A 17356-nucleotide genomic window follows, 5' to 3' on the forward strand; every position below is an offset into this window, starting at 1 on the left:
TAAAAGTGTGATCGACAGAAGCAGTTTATTCTTCGATTGTGATTTAACGTAATCTAAAGTATGATGTATTTTCAAAAAACATTAAAATCTATGGTTGAGTTAATAATAATAATAATACATTTGTCAAATTCAGAATATAGGAGATATATTAAATATTAATCAATAAATTATGCATATTACTTGAGATTAGTCGCAAGTATAATCTATGAGGAACAAATTAAATATATTCAATTACTAATACTAATCAATTAGTTATATAACTAATAATAATAAAAAAAAACATATATTTTACAATAGAATATTGATTATGATGTTTAATTAACCTCCTTCATTGTCACATATAAACGCTAAATCAAAATATAAATTAATAGCTATTGATATGTTTAAACAAGTTTATTTTCCCATTGAAAAATATAATAAAAATTGTCGGCTATAATGACAATAATTTATAATTGTGTTTGTTTTTAAACACATTAATGCTATTATAACACTATGTACAACAAAAAGTGATAACAACAAGGAGTAAAACAACATAGCATAATTTTATTGGTTTTCATTTCAAATAAATACATTAAACAAATAATTCATTTGAAAGTAAGAATACACACATCCAATATATTTTGCATATTATATGTATGTGTATACGTGTACATGTAAATAATAATATTTAAAACCTCAACACGCCCATACAGGAGCTCACAATAGGTATACACAATACAAGTCTATGCATACAATTATGTTGGCAAAAATAAATTTGGTTGTCGACCAATGCAACATATAACACAAATAAGTATTGCGTCATAAATTGAAAAAAAAATAAAATAATTAATAATAATATTACATGAGATACATATACATTCCTACAATGCATTTCGAGGACAATTGTATTACTGCAAGTCCATTGAACCATTTATTATTAAAATGCAATACATACATTACATCCTAAACACTACAATATTATTTTTTCAAGAATCTAATGAGTAATAACAATAATTTTACACAATATCAGAAAAACATTTAAGTATATTATGAAAACAAAAATAGTCTTTAACACTACATCAAATTACTAAAACACACGAAATGGAATATTGAATTAATTATTGCCAAAGATACATAATTTCTGGCACGCTCACAGAATACACAAATGAACAATTAAACATGTTGTTTGTTAACAAAACTATTGACAAAGAATAAAAAATTATAATAATACTATTTATTTAAAACATTCTTTCATGTAATTATAATTATTTAGATTTTACTTTTCAAAACAGGAATGAACAAATTTTCAGAAGAGGAACAGTCTTCTACCACTAAATTTAACACATATTACACTATCAATACCTATAAAAATCACAAACATTTTAAGGATTTACACAAGCTTCCACAGTTGTATGGCGACTATCAAATAACATTATTTTTATTTTTCAACAATAATAGTTTATTGTTAAAAACATATAAACATAATTTACAAAATCAATCTAAAAAAAATTTTTTTGATTGGGTATATGTGTAATTCTTAACGACATGTTTTGATAATCGCCCTAATTATTTTTAACAGACATACATAATATTGTTTTAGGCAAATGTTTATTTTTGCTTAAACATAAATTGAAATTAAAAAAAAAAAAAAAAAAACAATGCTAAAAATGTTTAATTTTAAATTAACAAAACAATTTTAAAACTGTATAATAAAGTCTTTCCCGTATGGTTTATAATAATTACACCTTAAATTAAATATTGGTAACACTCGTGGATTACAAATATATATTAAAAATATTTTTACAATAAATTTATTTTGCTGAGCAAAATAATGTATTTAATATAAAATATACCATACGGACAAAAAATTATTATTTTTAACTTAATAAAAATACAAATGAAAAATTTTTAGCTGCTCAAAATTACCGTTCAAACTAATACATTTTAAAATATTAATATACCATATTTTACAATAGTAACAATTTTCATTTAGTTTATTGAGCAGCATACTAATACAGTAATATTAAGTTTATAAATATTTAATTTTTTATTTACTTTTATATAATAGTCATAAATCAAAACCCTGTAATATTTATTATTTTATAATAAATATATAATGTAAGACTTATTATTGTGTATCAAGAAATAATAATTTTTAAGTTATATGAAAATAATTGAATGAATGAGTAATAATTATTCAATGCCGTTTGGACTTACGATAAGAATTTTTCAAACGGTTGACAACCGTATGTCAGTCACTTAATCGTTTTTTTGAAGTCTTATGGTTTCGCTTATAGTAATTTTGTGCCATAGAGTTGATTAATGACACAATGAAATATAGAACCATTGATAGAACAAATAGATCAAACAATTTCACAGCAATATTTGTACCCTATATAAGTATATAAATGTTAGTAATAAAGTATATAAATTTTAAAAATCAATATCACTAATTACCTTTGAGTCTTTTTTGGCATGTAACCTTTGTTTTTGGTTAATTAAAAACGTTGTAATAGGTGCTTGCAATTTTTTTCCAACTCCTGGGATTTTGCCAACAACATCAAGTACACTTTCAATCAGAGTTTCATTAAAAGCTACCACAACAAATAACACTTGTATGCTCATTTTAATGGCAGCTTTACCCAAAAGAGTAGCTCCAAAAAACGTCCAGAACGGTATTAAAAAGTGTCCGCATGTAATCCCAGCAAGATCAAATAATGGATTTGGAATCTAAAATATGTTCACTGTTCAAAATCCAGTATGATTTATTATATAGAATAAAATATTAACTTACAGAAGCACAGGCTAAAATTCCAAAGAAACCAACTTTTTTCACTAATCGCTCAACAAATAATTTTGACTTGTCAACTAGAGTCTAAAATAGAAATATGAATTAGGTACCAAACATTTTAATACAATAAATTAAGATTTAAAACTGTACCATTGTTTCAGGATGCTTTTCTTTCTTTAGTAGTTCTTCAAATTCTATTAAATCTTCTTTGTCTTCATCGGGTGGTCTACCAGAAAGTCTAGCAGCACGAGCCATAAAGTATGGTGGCAATTCACCAAGCGCAGTACCTGCACCCCACATCATGGCTTCAACTCGTACTTTCAACATGATGTTCCACAAACTAGCTACCCAAGCGCTGTCAACCTCATCTGGGCAAATAATTCTGAAAATATATAAATTTAATAAAATTAATTAAGTATGACTAAATGAATAAATTAAAACATGTGTATAACTTACTGTTCTGGATATGGAGGCTCAGGGAAGTTAAGTCCTCCGCATTCATAGGCAGCCAAAGTAACAGAAGTAATGTGCGGGCCCAAATAGAGAAGGAATGTATGAAGGCCAGTACCAAAACCAACAGATGATAAAACTCCTAAACCTAACCAGTAGAGACACCATACAATTTTTGATTTTGCCCATATTAATATCTAAAATGTCAATAATTTAATTAATTTACGTTAGCTTATTTTAATTATAACTATATAACTTACTGATAAATGAGGACCTTCAATATACAGTAAAATAATTGGAGTAATAATTACTAAAAGTGCCAGAAGCACATATAACTTATAACAAATTAATCTGAAAAATAAAAAAATGAATACAATTAGTCTTACTATTAAATATTATTCAAATTAATGACATTTAGTGAATATATTACTAAAATAATTTAATGCAATTTAAAAATCATATGAGTTCTTATAAAATAAATAATAACATAACAAAATGTGTTTAAGAATTATCTGAAATTATAGTGTTATTTAAATAAAAGTTAAAATAAAACAAAATTACTAGACAACTAACTGCATATAATTGGAAAAGCAATAAAAAGATAGTTAATAATCATTACTGATATAAAATATTATTGATAACAAAATAAATAATTAATTTCACTAATTGTACAACATTATATTAAATTTGAATATGTAATTGATAAATATATTTTAATATAAAACAAGTTCTGTTCAATTATTTTTACGGTTTAAATAATAAAATTTAAAAAAAAAATTTCTATGAGAAAAAAGGAATATTAATTTACCAAGTTTGGAAAAATATTTAGGATCACATATGTAGAATTATATAATTTATTTTTTAATATTTAAAAATCAATTCCTAAAATCACAGCCAAAGAGGCATAGCTTAATGTAGGTAAATAAAAAAAAAATTATAAAACTATGTGAGATTGAAAACAATTTTATGATAATTACTTTTTGGTGAACACAATGGAAATTTGTTTAATAAAAAAAAAAATTTTAAATTCTTTATAATTAAAAATTATAAAACAGTTTTAAATGTAACTTACTTTTTAACAAATGATTTGGATAAACAAACTACTTCTTTAAAGAAATAATCTAAAGTTAAAATGGGATGTTTCCATATCACAATTGAATGGGCATCCATTTTTGATGATTTTTTAAGTTGTTTGAATTTAGAATTACTCTGGCCGTTTTGTGATACCTAAAAAAAATGTTAGGTGAAAGCAGTATACTAAAACAATGATTAAAACTGGTTAACATTAACATTAATCAATACATAAAATGTTAAATTAGTAAGAAAAAATAATTCAGCATTAATTAAACAACAATGTACTTGTAAAAATTAATTTAGGAAGTAATATTACTAAGAAAATACATATTTATAACTAACAAGTAGTTAAATACAAAAAATAAAGAGTTAGGTACATATTGTGAGTTATTAATATTCAAAAAAAGTATCCTTTAGTAAGGTTGATTAAAAATGTTTTTAATTTATTGGTTCATTTTTTTTAAATATTATAGTAAGTTTTAATAAATCAATGAAGACTATTACATCCATTGACATACTTTTAATGAATAAAATATTTTTTCTATAACTAGGTAGATATTTTAGTTAGACGTTATTACATTTTCAAATGTGTAAAACTATGAAAGTGAAATAGATAAATTTGTCTTACTTTATTACCAGCTGATATAACAATTATTAATATAAAATATTATTAATACTAATCATAGTAATTCAATAATGGAGAAATATCTAAACAAATGAATATCCAAGCACTTAGTAAGACACTAACTACACAAAAATAATATTATTGGATAATCATAATGATAAAAATTAATTGAGCAATAATAAAATACAAAGAAAAATGTTTATTGACACACAGTTTTGTGATACATGTAGCTTCCTACCATTTGTGTCATAACCGCTCAAGGTAAAAAGAATTACTAAGTACTTATAAAGCATAATTGTCCAACAAAAAAAAAAAAAATTAATAGAGAAATTTAGATAGAGATCTTGACTACAGAGATAACAATAGGGATGCAGTTATTTTATCACAAACACATGACATAGATTTACAACATTATTGTTTGTAGAACAAAAAAAAAGCAAAAATTGTGTTGGCACAAATATTTGACAGAGATAATGGCAAGTCTAAAATGCACCAACGTGTGTTCCTCGTGTTATGCAATATGTCTACTAATAAAACCATAAAAGCCACTGTTTGCACAGTAATAAAGACATCGAGCGGGTGAGTAACACGCACGACAGCACTGCCGTCGTCCAGGTGCCTTACTTTGTCTATTTTCTTCGGTCTTGATTTATTGGACCTAGAATCAGTCGGCAGACGGTTGCGTGAAGCCATTGTCGTCACAGTCCGGTCTTTGTGAGGCATCCTTTGTGGAGAACATCATGACATAGAACATAAAACGGACAACGGAATTAAAATTTATGAAATATCTCTAATGAAAACTGACATGCACAACCGATCGCTCGTTTCTCAATCAGACCACACTTGCATTATTATTTTTACTATTACTCATACACGGTCATATCAAAATTTGCAAACAGGAAAATATTACAACATTGATACACGTATGTGTTGGAATCAGGAGAAAAAGTAGGGGGCTCGCGAACGGCCAGGGGAAGCCTTGATTTGAGGGGTGGGGGGCTGCCGTGCGTTCGGCGGCAGTGCCTCCCGGAAACGGCGTTCGGCTGGACGTACCTTGCTCGGATTTGCGGTTCCGTGTGCGTCCCCGACGGTGGATCACGTGTATCGATCGCTGGTGGAAGCCCAACGCCCTTAGGTGCGCATCGTGGCCACGGAGGCAGTGGGCGGCGGAAACGGACGACGTGCGAAAGACCGGCGATCAGACTGACTGATCGACGCCTTTAAACGCAGAACGACTGTGGACCGGCAGCGAGTCGCTGTACCACACTCACAAATTATAATAATTGCACTGACGCACTGTGACGTAGGCCTGTTATCAGCCCCTGTGCCGTCGCCGCCGCCTCGTTATTCGTTATCAACCGCCGCCGTTGATAAGCGCCGCCCGATGATAAACCACGTGGATCCACATAGATAGTGCCGTCGCCGTGGAACCTCCGCGTGTCCGACCGGTAGTGCTACAACGTACTGTATTGGCCGCCGTAGTCGGTGGTCGGTCAGCTGGTGATCGGCGGGGTCCGTATCCGTTGTGAGAAAGGGAGGTAGCTGTTCGATTGCCGTCATCCATCCGACACGATCGAAATAAGAAGTATTTAAATATTAAACAATAGAATTAGTAACTTATTTGAGGGGTGCATAGGCACAAATTAATTTATAAGTTTTAAATTTTTATTTTTTTGGTGGAGGGGGAGTGGAATATACAGTTTTTGAGCAATCCCGTAAATGCTTACAGGTACTCCCATGAGTCATGACGCGTCGTCACCCTTGTTTAACCTGTCTAAAAAAAAAAAAGTAAACACATTAGAATGTAGGTATCGTTTTTATTCTTATGTTCCCTACAGTATCCATAGTATCCATATTAGTTACTTATTACTCATTAGTCAATATTTAAAGTTATCAGGCGCTCCACGCTCATAAGAAACAATATTAGTGGAACTTTTTTTTACACAATTTTTATAAGAAAAGCTAACACGGAACCTTGTCTTAAACCTTATTTTCTAATAATTGGAACTTAAAATGTTTATACAAAAATATTATGACTACCTACCTATATGCATATTCTATATAAGTATTTGTATATATGTAAAACTTATAAGAAACCTTGTTATTTTATTAAATATTCAAGCTTTTTGTTCAAAAACAAAAGCATCATCATTCATTAAAATACAATATTATAAATTAAATAGTCAAAAATTTAAAATACCTACCTATACCAATAGCACGGACAAAGTCATTTTAAATATTATTTCATATCTAATAAAAATAATAAAATATGCTAATATATTTCAGATAATTCAGTAACAATAACAAATCTCTACAATTATTCATTTTTGAGTAAAAAGAAAATAATAAAATCGTTTTTGTCAAAAACGAGATTTGCGTTATAATTCCAGTTTTTCCTTAATTTTTTTTTATTTTGTACTTCCTTGACTTTTGTTTACTTTGACCTCTCAATAGTCAACTTGATCTACTTTATTACCAGAAACCACTTTCAAATTTGAAAACCGAAGCATTTTTAATCCACCGAAAAAAAGGATGACAATTAACAGTCAAAAAAAAAAAAATCACACATCATTGTAAAATTAAGGCATTTATTGCTCTACTCAGGTTAGGGTGTTAAGAGTTTTAAATAAAAATCATATGCTTTTCTGATCTATGGTATAGCAATACCAGATCCAGATCCAAACTCAATGCTAAGTAATAAGTGGTAAAAACATTTTTGAATATACCTAATAACTTTTATTTTTAAAATTCCTTACATAGAGTTATTTATAAATCGACTAGAACCTATTTATTTTTAGAGTAAAATAATGTTTTGAAAGGTTCCTAAATTTGCATATATTAATATATAATTAATTTTAATATTACCAATAACTTTATTATTCATTTTTTATATTGTATTCATTCTGCTTTAAATATTTTGTAAATTGATCAAATAAAATTAAGACGTAATAACCCATGTAGTTAAAAAGGTTATCGTTGTTTATTTGATTATAATAAATATATTAAATCTATACAATAATTTCATTCTACTCATCGCCTTATATAATATTATAAGATGATGACAAGTTAATAAAATCATATTTTTATGTTTAGTCATTTCTCATTACTTATTAGTCATGTATGATGTAAATAATCTATAATATATTAGAATACTCGTGTCTCATATAGTGTCCTATTCAAACTTATTTTTTTTTTTTTTTGTTACCCTGCCATAACAAGATTGAAAATTTTTATATTCTCCAATATGGCAATATCTGACGTCATCTTAGAATCAGTAAAATTTTCAATTTTGAGGGTGATTCTAAAAGAAAATTTTACCTATAGTTGGTCAAATTTGCTGGTCATTAGTATTTTTCATAATAATTGAAAAAACGAAAAAATAATCATAAAAAACAAGAATAATTTAAAATAAAGTATAATACATATGATACATTTTTAAAAATTTACTAAAAATCTATATTAGTGCCATTAGTGGTAAGTTAAGTTCTATAAAATTTAAAAAAAAAGCATAAAATAATTTTTAGAAAAACGATTAAAAATCATATTTTAAAAAATATAAAATATTTATGATGAAAATTGAATAAATAAAAAGTAAAATCATAAGATATAAGTAAAATATTTTATTAACGATCATTATTAAAAACATCGATTAGAGTAATAAAAAATGAAAATATAACTTAAAAAGATAAATAGAAATCAAAATATTTATTAAATATATTAAGATACATTGATACGTGCTAAAGTTAAAAAAAAGATTTAAATTTCAATTCCTGTCTATATAGGTATATTCATATTTATTGATAAATGCCTATTTATATTTCAATACTTACTCAATTTATATTTTATAAATTCACAAAAAAAAAATTCTAAAAGAAATTTTACGATTGTCACTATAAAAAAAAAAAATGAATTAATAAAAATTCATTCGTTAAAAAACGAATTTATTTTATAAACATAAGTTTTTATTTAGGTTTTAATAAGATAATTATATTTAAAAATAAAAATTTCTAATAGGTATTTAAGAAGTCATTATTACTATTTGTTTGTTTGTTTGTTTGTTTTTCTTTTTTTATTGAATAAATTTGAATTCAAATAATGTAAAAACATTTATTAAATTTAGTTTGTTAACACATAAAAAAAAATTTGAATTACTATTTAAACATTTATATTTTATTTAAAACCAAGTAAAAACATGGTGGGGGGAGAAAATGTACAAGAGCGGAAATATGTTAAATGGCTAGAAGCACACTAATGGACCTTCCTATAACTCTGAACGAATTTATTGATTTTACTATGTATACTCGATTTTAACGTTAAGGATGGTTTTTGATAGATTAGATCTAACTTATACTTCGAAAAGCTCAAAACTGAAAATGCCCAGTTATTTTTAAAATAATTAAGGAAAATCTAGAAAAATTTTAAATTATGTTTGAAATTTTTATTTTTTTTTTTTATATCTAAGACTTAAAAATTTTCATTAATAAATAAAAGAAATTAGTTGATACTTTGGTGAGTCAAAAGTAAAAATGTACAATACTTTTTTTAATAATTAAGAAAATTAAGGAAAAACCAGAATTTTCACTTAACACCAGTTTTTAAGTTTTTAAGTAAATAAAATAAATTTTGTTTGTTATTATTCATAATCATAAATGATTATTTGTATAAAGACACTAAACGCTAAATGTGATGATATAGAACAATAGATAATATATGATTATTATCGAGCACTGTTTGCGATAATAAATACTTTAAAACTACTAAATTCTATATGATTTAGTAGATTTAGAGTATTTAGAGTTCATGTTAAAAATATGTGGTTTTAGAAGTTAGAAAATATTGAATATTTTATGATATTTATAACTCACAAGCGCCCTCTATCTTAGTCTTAAATGCATAATGCATAGTGTAATATTTAGAATATCGAGTTATCATTGTGAGTACTCCGATGTGATAGTATGATATCATTTTATCAATATGTATTTATTTTTTTTTGTATTTTTATCAGTTCTGTGATAAGTTTTTAGACTTGACGGTTGATGAATTAGAGAATTAGACTGTACGACTTACAAGTGCCTCTGACAGGTGACTACTGACTGCTGAGATGCTGCTTTGTGTTAATTTAAATAAAATAATATTATATTATATTAACATTCATTGAAGTAAGCATTGATTCGCATAGTAGCTGTATAATAATAAAATATACGTGTTATTAAAATAGGTACAATAATGTATCGTATTTAATTGGTGCTTTTAGTTTTTTGCTTGTTAAAAATGATGTAAATACAAATACACTATTCAATTACTAAATACTTATTATAGTTACATGCATTGTATCATATACTAGAAAAAAAAAAGTACACTACCTAATAATAAGGTATTTAAAAGGTAGTTAATCTTTATTTTAGTTCTAACTGGCTGAATATAACTTCTACAATATAAATATAATATTATTATTTTTTTTATAAAACAGTTGAATCATTCAAATCTAGTTCAGCTGCTGATTTAAAGTTTGACCATGTACATTTTGAATGATTTCTTCAAAGCATTAAGATTGTTTGTCCAAACCCATGCGGAGCTAGACATAGATATTAAATTTCCAACGTCAAAACACCACATTAATGGGCACATCCGTTTCTATTCAACTAAAGTGAGTCACATCAAACATATAAATTTGCTAAAAGTTTGAAATTTGCGTTTATTTTAAAAATAAATCCATTTTTATTTTCTAGAATTTACAAAATCTTGTTGAAAAGTTAGTGGAGGACTTGATAATCGTTGAATGTTGCTCTTGGTCTTCAAATTATTTATCAATATGGTTAAAAAAAGAAGTATGGGCATCCACAGTGATGAAAGAGATATTAATGTCTGGCTGTAAATATGGTAGCAATGATGATCACAAAGACACTGTAAAGTATATAATCTCAAATCTCAAAAACATGAGTGAGTTTCTAAAATTTGTTTTTTGTAAATATAGGCAGTCTCAGTCAGTTCTGATGAGTCTAATGATTCAGTTACATGCTTGCGCATTGTACTGTTGAAAGAGGCGATTCAAAATTTGGCCAAAATGAATGGCTTTATAATAGGAAATGATGGATTGAATTTATTGGTGTCAAAAAAAAACAATCCCACTAATAGAAATCTTATATTGTGTGGTAATGTTGTTTGTAATATGCCAGTCAAAGAATATAAACAGTGAGTCTATAATGAATTTATTAATTAAATATATTCATAAAAAAATTATACTTTATTGGATTTTCAGGCAAAAACAAGACTCTATTACTAAAATGTCAGCTAATCGTATTGAGTCTAATGAATATCCGGTCGATATAATTTCAAAATTATGTCATGCATCAATCGTCTATGAATTATTAAGTGTCCGCCACAATAAAGTTATTAATACAGAATGTGATACATCAAATAAAGACAGTTTGTTAAAATAACTATTTTTATGCTTATTAACATGTACAATTTAAATTTATTTCTGCATTTTTTTTTTTTTTAGGTGGTATTTTCATAATGTATAATTACTCTAGACTATGTCAAATATGGAAAGCATATCAACAAGATGTTATTGGCAATTACCATGATTATTTACCAGACATTGATTCTGTTAACTTTGGATTGTTGACTAGTAATGTGAGTTTTATTGTTTAAATTATAGTGCCATTAATGTATCTTAAAATATTTTAGTTACATATTTGGCTTACCTGGAATGTAAATAATTTGTCATTTATAAAAATATTATTTTTTTTTTGTGTTTCTATCCAAATAAAACATATGTATAATAATATAATAAAAATTATAAAATATTTAATTTATTTGTTATGCATATTATTTATATTTTCATTGATAGAAAATCAAAAAAATAAAAGGCTATTGACATCTGACAGATTCATTACATGTTTTCTAATGTTGCTATCATTGGTTTAATATTGTTGGGAAATTAAATTACAATGAATAATATTTTATTATTATATGTATCATCTAGGAAGAATGGATTTTAATTTTCAACTATTTATCAATGTATCCTTTGGTTATTCAACAATCTGTCAAACACTTGATGTCAGCCAATGTGGATATCCATAGATTGTGCAAGTTTTTAATGGAAATGTCATCAGCAGTTAGCCTATTTTATCATAGGTATCATATTTTATCAGTAAGTATACTGTTGAAAAGTGCAACAGTAGTTTTTTTTTTTATGTCAACTTTTCAAACAAATTGGTAACTATAAATTTTGTGTTGCATAAAATAACATTTTAATTTTATACAATGCTATAAATTATTAAAAAAAATAGTAATAAAATATATTGAGTTATATTAACAGGTTTTGCACTAGCACAGAACTCATTGAAACCAAAATTCTTTTATTTTAAAGTAAATAATTTTAAACCTTAAGTATATAAATTATTACTTAATTACCTACTAAAGCATATATTTTTCATGTAAAGTTATAATATTAAGTTACCAAACTTTTCATAATTACTAATTCATTAGATATTAAACTAACTATTTTAAATTTCATCAACCCAACCAAGTAATTGTGAATCTGTTTTATACTTTGATAATCAACGCATGGTTGTTACATACAATTATATAATTTATATTTATTTTTATATCAAAATAAAATTTATTTGATTAATATATAATACATTATACTATCATGATAACATTCAAAATGTATATTTTATATAGTTTAGTACATTATTAAAATTAAATATTGATTAATTATATACAATCAAAATTACCTAAATACTTTTTAATTTTAATGTGAAAATTATGGATATGAATATTTTTTTAACTGTAGATGGCAAGTTAATTCAAGGTGTATTTTTTTTTGTTTTTGAATTTTAGAATTTTGCTTAGTAAATTTGCTTTAATATTAACTTAAAATTAACAGATTTTTTGTTATATCTGTATTAAACAGATACAACATGTGTGGGTGTAATATATTTTTTATGAATATTCTAATATTTTTAAAGATGAAATAAAGAGTTGTAATTTATTTATAAAGTATTAACACTCAGTTTATAATTTTATAATTTTATTTATCCTAACAACACATTCATTAATATTTTTTCATATTTAATTTTAATTAAATGTTGAATGTGTTGGTATTTATTGTCATTGTTACTTTTTTATTATTTTATAACTAATATTTTTTTTTCTTAAAATTATTATTATTCATCCTTCTGTATTATTTTTAAGAACATTTTTTATAGTTTTTAAGTTAAATGTTGGTTTCTTATAGTGCAATACTTTAATACATTTTGTTTGGTAGAGTATTATGTTAAAATAACAATGTTTAAGTAAAACATAAATTATCCACTTTTAGTAGTATTTTTATTTTTTACCTATTATCATTAAGTTATATGTATTTATACCTAGATTTAAATAAGAAATATTTTTTCTCATTACTTAAAAGATTTGATATTTGATAAAATTCTGAAAACTAAATTTTATAATTTATTAAATATATTTATAATATATTTTATTTTATAAAAATGTATCTGTAACAATGAAAATATTGTTAATTTAAATTTTAAAAGACTAAAAACAATAGTGTGTGTTTTGTTAATGTGTAAAGTATAAAAAGGTAGGTAATTAGGTAAATGAATGGATAGTATTTATATATTGTACACAGATAAAAAATACATAAGTTCAAACCATTAAATAAATTAAAACTTAACATACATATTTCATAAGCATAGACTAATGAAAACTAACAAATGATAGATTCATAATGATGTTTACCTATTACTTGTTAATGAAATTTGTCATTATTTGTGTTAATATCTAACCATATTTTCTTTTGTTATATTTTCATATTTCAATATATAAATAATTGTTAAGTAATAAAATATGTAGACAATTTCTACTTGAGTTTATAAAAACATAAATAATAAATGTTATGATAAAAAAGCACCTACACGACTAAAAATAATATTCTTTTTGAATATTAAATGAAGTAATCATTTAATAACTAATAAATTTAATATTATACTTAAAAATATTACTTCTTTTTTTTTACATACTTATAATAAATTAATTGAATAACAATCAAATTAGCAGGTATATACTAATTTAGTATGGTATACAATTTATAATCTATTGAGTTTTATAGTTTGTTTATAAATATAATATCATACTATTGTTAGTTGCTATTATTTTTCATGATATTTTAATACTAATAAAATGCAATAAAATTCAATAACTTAATGTTGATAATATAAAATTTAAAAATTGAATTGTTTTTAAATTCTTTTGTTGAATTATTTTAAGTTTATACCTTACTTGTTATAATTTGTAAATGTACTCATATGGTATCCAATCACTGATAAGTGATAAATATTTGACATTTGTATTTAATTATACTATGTTGTTTAACAAATGTTTAGCATATGTGTACATAATAAATTTATATAAATATAATTAAATATACTTCAACTAAATATTATTTGTTAAATTTCATATTGAATATTAATGCATTTAATATTTATTCTCAGAGTCCATTGCCGTTGATGAACGCTCGAATATATTTAGTCAAAACGTCAATACAGGTGTATGAAAATGTTTTCCAATTATTGGGCATTAAAGCTGTACGTGAAATGTAAATGGTACTAATAGACAAAGGCGTTATGGAAGGCGAATGCCAATGTTGATCAATATCGACGTAAAATAATATTGTTTTTTTTTTTTTTTTTTTTTTTTTAATTAACCTATACCTACGTTGTATTGTAATGATTTTTTTACTAAATTTTTTTATGTTACATATGCCTAAAAATATTAAATAATATGAAATCGTTTCATATAATTCAAATGTCTTATTTTTTTTTTATTTATTTATTGTTTGGTATTTATTAATCATCTGGAAAAGTAAATCAAAAATCATGACACACCATCCACCAGACGGTGTGTACGTCTTTTTCTATAAATTCTACACGCGTCATACGTGTAGTTGGAAAAAAAATGTATGTATATAATATTGGAGATACCGAGAATCGAGACAATAATAAACTGACAAACTTTTTCCCCAGTCTTGACTTTTAGAACTCCGCCGACCGTATTTTTCAAAAACACATGTTCAAAACGTTGAGATAACAGCATTGTCTGCTACATAAGAATGTAAGTTTGTGCGAGAGCGAGACCTTTTTCTCTATTATTTTTTTGGTCTTTTACATTTCTAAAACCTATTGACTATCAAAAGTTGTTGCAACCATTACTTCTGTAAACTTGTTTCAATTTAAGTGTTCGCCGGTTAGATAAAACAATAAACCAAGTTTAAAGTTTGTTCGCGTTTAGCTGCTCGATATACGAACGACAAGTATTCGAAGATAATGATTGGAAATCAAAATTCTACACAAATGTGAGTAATTTGACAATATTCTTATATTAATATAATAGTTAGGTGATATTATACAGTATTATAATTATACCGTATTATGTATACATGCATGATTGATAAACCGATAGATAGGTACAGTTGTACATCAAAGTACCTAGGAATTAATTAAACTTTGGATTCTAAGTTTAACGTAGACGTCGTACAAAAAATATAGGTAGGTATCAAGTAAATTAAATATACTGCATCGTTGGTACAATATTTTAAGTAACAAAATAAAACTTAATTTTGAATTCTGAACAGAACATTCTACCTATTCAATTTTAATAAAATTTGGATTTACGGTGATTTTATGTGTTCCTCTGTTTTCGCATTTCGGAGTAGTTAATATGCTTCAATTTTGAGTGTGGTCTCTGGTCCAGTAGGGTTGCCATATTCGTCCCGGGAAATCTGAGACGTTACCGATCAGGACCCATGATCCTGGCGTCCCAGACAAAATTTCTTGGGATACTGATTTGTGCTGATTTTGAACTGTTACATAGTAATGAATTTGGAATTTTTTTCATAATTTTTTTACTTAGGTACTCGATTATCGGTATTATTTTGAACAAAACCTAATCGTAAATTCGTAAATATTAGTTATTACTTATTAGAAGTTACTACTTATTAGTAGTTATTACTTATTATAACAATATTTGATAATGAACGTCGAAACGTGTGCTAATGACAGTAATAATCGCTTTCTAAATTTAGCGAACTTACTGCCTTTAACTTCTAACTACTATTAATTTGCATTCGGGTAAAAACCATGATATTTGAATTTCGAGAACTGCAATTACGAAAGATAATATTAATATGTACTTAATATAATGTACGAGTATAGTTTATTAGTTTATACACGAGTAGGTTTGCGTTTATTTTTCGAAATTACGAGTCGTGTGCAAGTGTGATATGTATGTATTAACAGTTTTTGTACGTATTTATACTTTATAGTGTCGTAATTTTATTTAGTACGTTTTTTTACGTAGTGACTATATTATGCTGTCTAAAAGACATTTTAATGAGAAGTTGCAAAATGATTTCCCACTTTTTTGCAAAACTTTAGTCTACTGACAATTTTAATGTACAGTTTACATAAACAGTTTTATTATTATACATAAATAATAATTTATATTTTTGGTGTCCCAGATTTCTTAAAATTTAATCTGGCCACCCTATTTCTGGTAGAAAATTAAATCTGTAGTTGTTGTTTAGTTGGTACTTTTTTAGTTTAATTTTAAAAGTTATTAGCTTGGATTTAATAGTTATTTTGTTGTAAATAAAAATTGATTTATGTTTAGATCTTTGGAATTTTTACAGATTAATTTATATTAGCATATTTTAGAAATAATAGAATTTTTAAAATGTTCTGGGTCTTTTGAACTATTTATAGACATTTCAATTTACAATTACAAATGTACGTTTTAATTTTTTCAGCTTATATTGATAAAATTTTTTTTCTGAAAAAATTTGGAGTTAGCTTATTTATAATTTGATTTCTAATTAACTTATATAAGTTAGAAACAAAAATATAATAATTATTATATTTTGTTTGTACAATGATTTTGGTAAAAATTATAATCTACATTCTACTGTATTTAAACTTCTATTAAAATAATTTTATGATAAAATATTCTTAGAAAATAGTGAACCTATTCATCCTGTTTCCGTCCAGGATTGTTTTAAAATCGCAAAGATTTATCATTGATTTTTATTTGAATATAGTGTCTATTACTAGTGTTAGTAAAACAATTAGATGAAATAATAATTTATGTAAAAAAAAAAGTGTGCACGGTACACCTACTTAAATATTTAAATGTCTTATTATTGATGATATTAATAATAATGAAAATAAAAATACATTACGTTATTTAAATACATACATAGTATAAATATTATGCCAAAATAATGACGCTCTCTCCACTTCAAAAAGTCAAGCTTAAACTACAGTTTATAACTGATTAGTAACTAATTATGGAAGAGAAGAAATAACATTAAATAGGTACAAATAAATACTAAATACAAACTATATAGTTAGTATTTAAAATTATAATTTTTT

At 25.1% G+C, this 17356-nt stretch overlaps 2 protein-coding genes across 6 annotated transcripts; one reads left to right on the top strand and one right to left on the bottom strand.

The window, feature by feature from the left end:
- Positions 1 to 523: 523 nt before the first annotated feature.
- LOC112596266 (vacuole membrane protein 1-like) lies at positions 524 to 6176 on the bottom strand. Its single transcript, XM_025341789.1, has 10 exons — positions 5973 to 6176; positions 5544 to 5643; positions 4293 to 4447; positions 3481 to 3571; positions 3227 to 3417; positions 2921 to 3152; positions 2774 to 2854; positions 2437 to 2709; positions 2197 to 2371; positions 524 to 1341 (listed from the first exon to the last, which is right to left on the bottom strand). Exons 2-9 carry the CDS (start codon positions 5640 to 5642, stop codon positions 2231 to 2233), a joined length of 1263 nt encoding a protein of 420 aa, XP_025197574.1. The 5' UTR covers position 5643; positions 5973 to 6176; the 3' UTR covers positions 524 to 1341; positions 2197 to 2230.
- A 221-nt stretch (positions 6177 to 6397) lies between these two features.
- On the top strand, positions 6398 to 14642 carry LOC112596267 (DALR anticodon-binding domain-containing protein 3-like). 5 transcript variants are annotated; one of them, XM_025341792.1, is made up of 8 exons: positions 6398 to 6504; positions 10390 to 10566; positions 10649 to 10825; positions 10894 to 11111; positions 11179 to 11345; positions 11422 to 11555; positions 11908 to 12075; positions 14423 to 14642. In XM_025341792.1, the coding sequence occupies exons 2-8, from the start codon at positions 10435 to 10437 to the stop codon at positions 14528 to 14530; spliced, it is 1104 nt and encodes a 367-aa protein (XP_025197577.1). In that variant the 5' UTR covers positions 6398 to 6504; positions 10390 to 10434; the 3' UTR covers positions 14531 to 14642. The 5 variants fall into 5 exon arrangements, with proteins under 5 accessions (XP_025197577.1, XP_025197575.1, XP_025197576.1 ...); XM_025341790.1 differs by lacking the exon at positions 6398 to 6504 and adding an exon at positions 9925 to 10304; XM_025341791.1 differs by lacking the exon at positions 6398 to 6504 and adding an exon at positions 9925 to 10078.
- The last annotated feature ends 2714 nt before the right edge of the window (positions 14643 to 17356 follow it).

The sequence above is a fragment of the Melanaphis sacchari genome, unplaced genomic scaffold (assembly GCF_002803265.2).
Source record: "Melanaphis sacchari strain LSU unplaced genomic scaffold, SCAv2.0 Contig31_pilon_pilon, whole genome shotgun sequence".
NCBI lineage: Eukaryota > Metazoa > Arthropoda > Insecta > Hemiptera > Aphididae > Melanaphis > Melanaphis sacchari.

Excerpts from the sequence above, each read along its gene's own strand:
- LOC112596266 (XM_025341789.1), bottom strand. The coding sequence starts at position 5,642 with ATGCCTCACAAAGACCGGACTGTGACGACAATGGCTTCACGCAACCGT. Across the intron at positions 4,448-5,543 it reads GACCGAAGAAAATAGACAAA|GTATCACAAAACGGCCAGAG; the intron begins GTAAGGCACCTG and ends CATTTTTTTTAG. Across the intron at positions 3,572-4,292 it reads TCCAAATCATTTGTTAAAAA|ATTAATTTGTTATAAGTTAT; the intron begins GTAAGTTACATT and ends TTTATTTTTCAG.
- LOC112596267 (XM_025341792.1), top strand. The coding sequence starts at position 10,435 with ATGTACATTTTGAATGATTTCTTCAAAGCATTAAGATTGTTTGTCCAA. Across the intron at positions 10,826-10,893 it reads ATGATGATCACAAAGACACT|GCAGTCTCAGTCAGTTCTGA; the intron begins GTAAAGTATATA and ends TTGTAAATATAG. Across the intron at positions 11,556-11,907 it reads TTGGATTGTTGACTAGTAAT|GAAGAATGGATTTTAATTTT; the intron begins GTGAGTTTTATT and ends TGTATCATCTAG.